This window comes from Emiliania huxleyi, assembly GCF_000372725.1.
Source record: "Emiliania huxleyi CCMP1516 unplaced genomic scaffold EMIHUscaffold_413, whole genome shotgun sequence".
Taxonomy (NCBI): domain Eukaryota; phylum Haptophyta; order Isochrysidales; family Noelaerhabdaceae; genus Emiliania; species Emiliania huxleyi.
The window spans coordinates 57,549-59,105 of record NW_005198880.1 but is presented as its reverse complement, the minus strand read 5'-3'; the positions used below and the strand labels follow the sequence as shown (position 1 = coordinate 59,105).

General features: G+C 60.4%; 2 protein-coding genes across 2 annotated transcripts in view; one reads left to right on the top strand and one right to left on the bottom strand.

The window, feature by feature from the left end:
- Positions 1-44: 44 nt before the first annotated feature.
- Positions 45-531, bottom strand: EMIHUDRAFT_244230 (hypothetical protein; the record flags this gene model as incomplete). The annotated part of the gene is made up of 2 exons (XM_005769630.1): positions 45-71; positions 154-531. The coding sequence occupies 2 exons, from the start codon at positions 529-531 to the stop codon at positions 45-47; spliced, it is 405 nt and encodes a 134-aa protein (XP_005769687.1).
- Positions 532-1,273: 742 nt separating this feature from the next.
- Positions 1,274-1,557, top strand: part of EMIHUDRAFT_244229 (hypothetical protein) — a gene marked incomplete at both ends in the record, with an annotated part of 1,725 nt that continues 1,441 nt past the window's right edge. The window contains one exon of the mRNA XM_005769629.1: positions 1,274-1,417. Within this exon, the coding sequence (XP_005769686.1) occupies positions 1,274-1,417 (144 nt within the window). The remainder of the gene's footprint in view (positions 1,418-1,557) is intronic.

Genomic DNA, 1,557 nt, shown 5'->3' with positions numbered 1-1,557 from the left:
GACGCAACATCCGCGGCAGCGTCTTCCGCTAGCACCTCTCAGGCCTAGCCGTGAGGAGTGGAGTAGCTGATCTACGATGTCTGGCGATTTCAGGACGTCAACGATGTCCATGTGGACAATGGCGTAGAAAGTGTCTCCCATCGGGGAGTCGACCTGCCACGAGACGCAAGCGGAGTTCTGACCGCCGTGCCTCATACTAATTGTATAGACGCGGAGGCCGTCAGACAGCTCGACTGCCAGCTTGGTGGTGGCGCCGTAGGACGAGTCCTCTCTCGCCTCGACGCGGGAGGACGAGACGGCGAAGCGCGCGCAGAGCAGCTTCCTGGCCGCCAGCGGCACGTTGCGCAGCAGCGCCTCCGACTCCCAGCGCGCGCCGACGTCCTCCCAGCTCTGCACCTCTGGGTGGCGGAGCAGCCAGCCGAGCAGCGGCCGGATGTGGATGGGCTTGAGACCGGAGGCTTCAAAGGCCGCACGCGCCACGTCGATGTCCCAGACGCTCGCCACGGGCGGCTGGCGGCGGCGAGAGGGCATGGCGAGACGGAAGAAATTCGACGCCGGCCAATTTTATTTTTTGCTTGGGTGGCCAGTATGCTGAATTTCTGAAAAAACCTGACGAGCCCCTGCGGTGCCCCGACCTACCTACCTACCTACCTACCCTACTTATGGGAAACTAAAAAGAAATCAGTGGAGGGAACATGGGGTACTATACCAACTGAAGTGATGGCTGGTGGATACTACAAGTACTCTCCTGCAACCACAGTCCTTCCTGTGACATGGCAGGCCACTCTCAAGCCCTACAAGCACCAGATCACAAGATTGGTCTTTAAAAATCTCTCTCTCTCCCAGATCACCCAGACGGGGAGGGTTGTCTTCTTCGGCTGAGGGCTAACAAGCTGCCGAGCCCAAAACACTGACGTCGTGGTTTTCCGTCTTTTTTGTAAGGCGCGAAGAGAGGAAAACCCCGACGGGAGGGCCCAAAGAAAGAAAGAAAGAAAACAGAGAACCAAGGGAGGGATGGGAGGACGGCACGCCGCCACCACACAGGGATTTTAAGCGGAGAGGGGTGTGACGAATTCATGAACGGCCGCAGTTTTCTCCTGGCAGGACGGCCCTTCTTCGAAGGCAGGACAAGACTGGACCGGCCGGAATGGGCCCGTCGGCGTCTCGAGCCGGCAGCACCCTGCCGAGCAGGCCCCCGCGCGGCTGCTTCGTCTGCGGCCAGCTGACCGACACGCTCCACCGGCTTGTCGCCTCTTTTGAGCCGCCAGTCAGCATGGCGACGCCGCCGTTCAACTTGCACGACTACAACGCCGACGAGATGCCACGGTTCGCGCAGGGCGTGCAGGTGAACGTGGCGGTGTTCGGGCCGGCCTCCACCGTGGCCGTCACCCGGCTGATGCTCCAGATTGACTTGCTGGTACGATCTCCTCTCGGGGTCTCGGCCGCGTGCTCCCCCTCGTCGCGCTTTGAATGACTTTCTTCGTGGCGCAAGGTCCCTGCAATTCCCTGGACTGAATTTTCTGGAAAAAACAACCCTGCGAAACTCCCTCCCGGTCA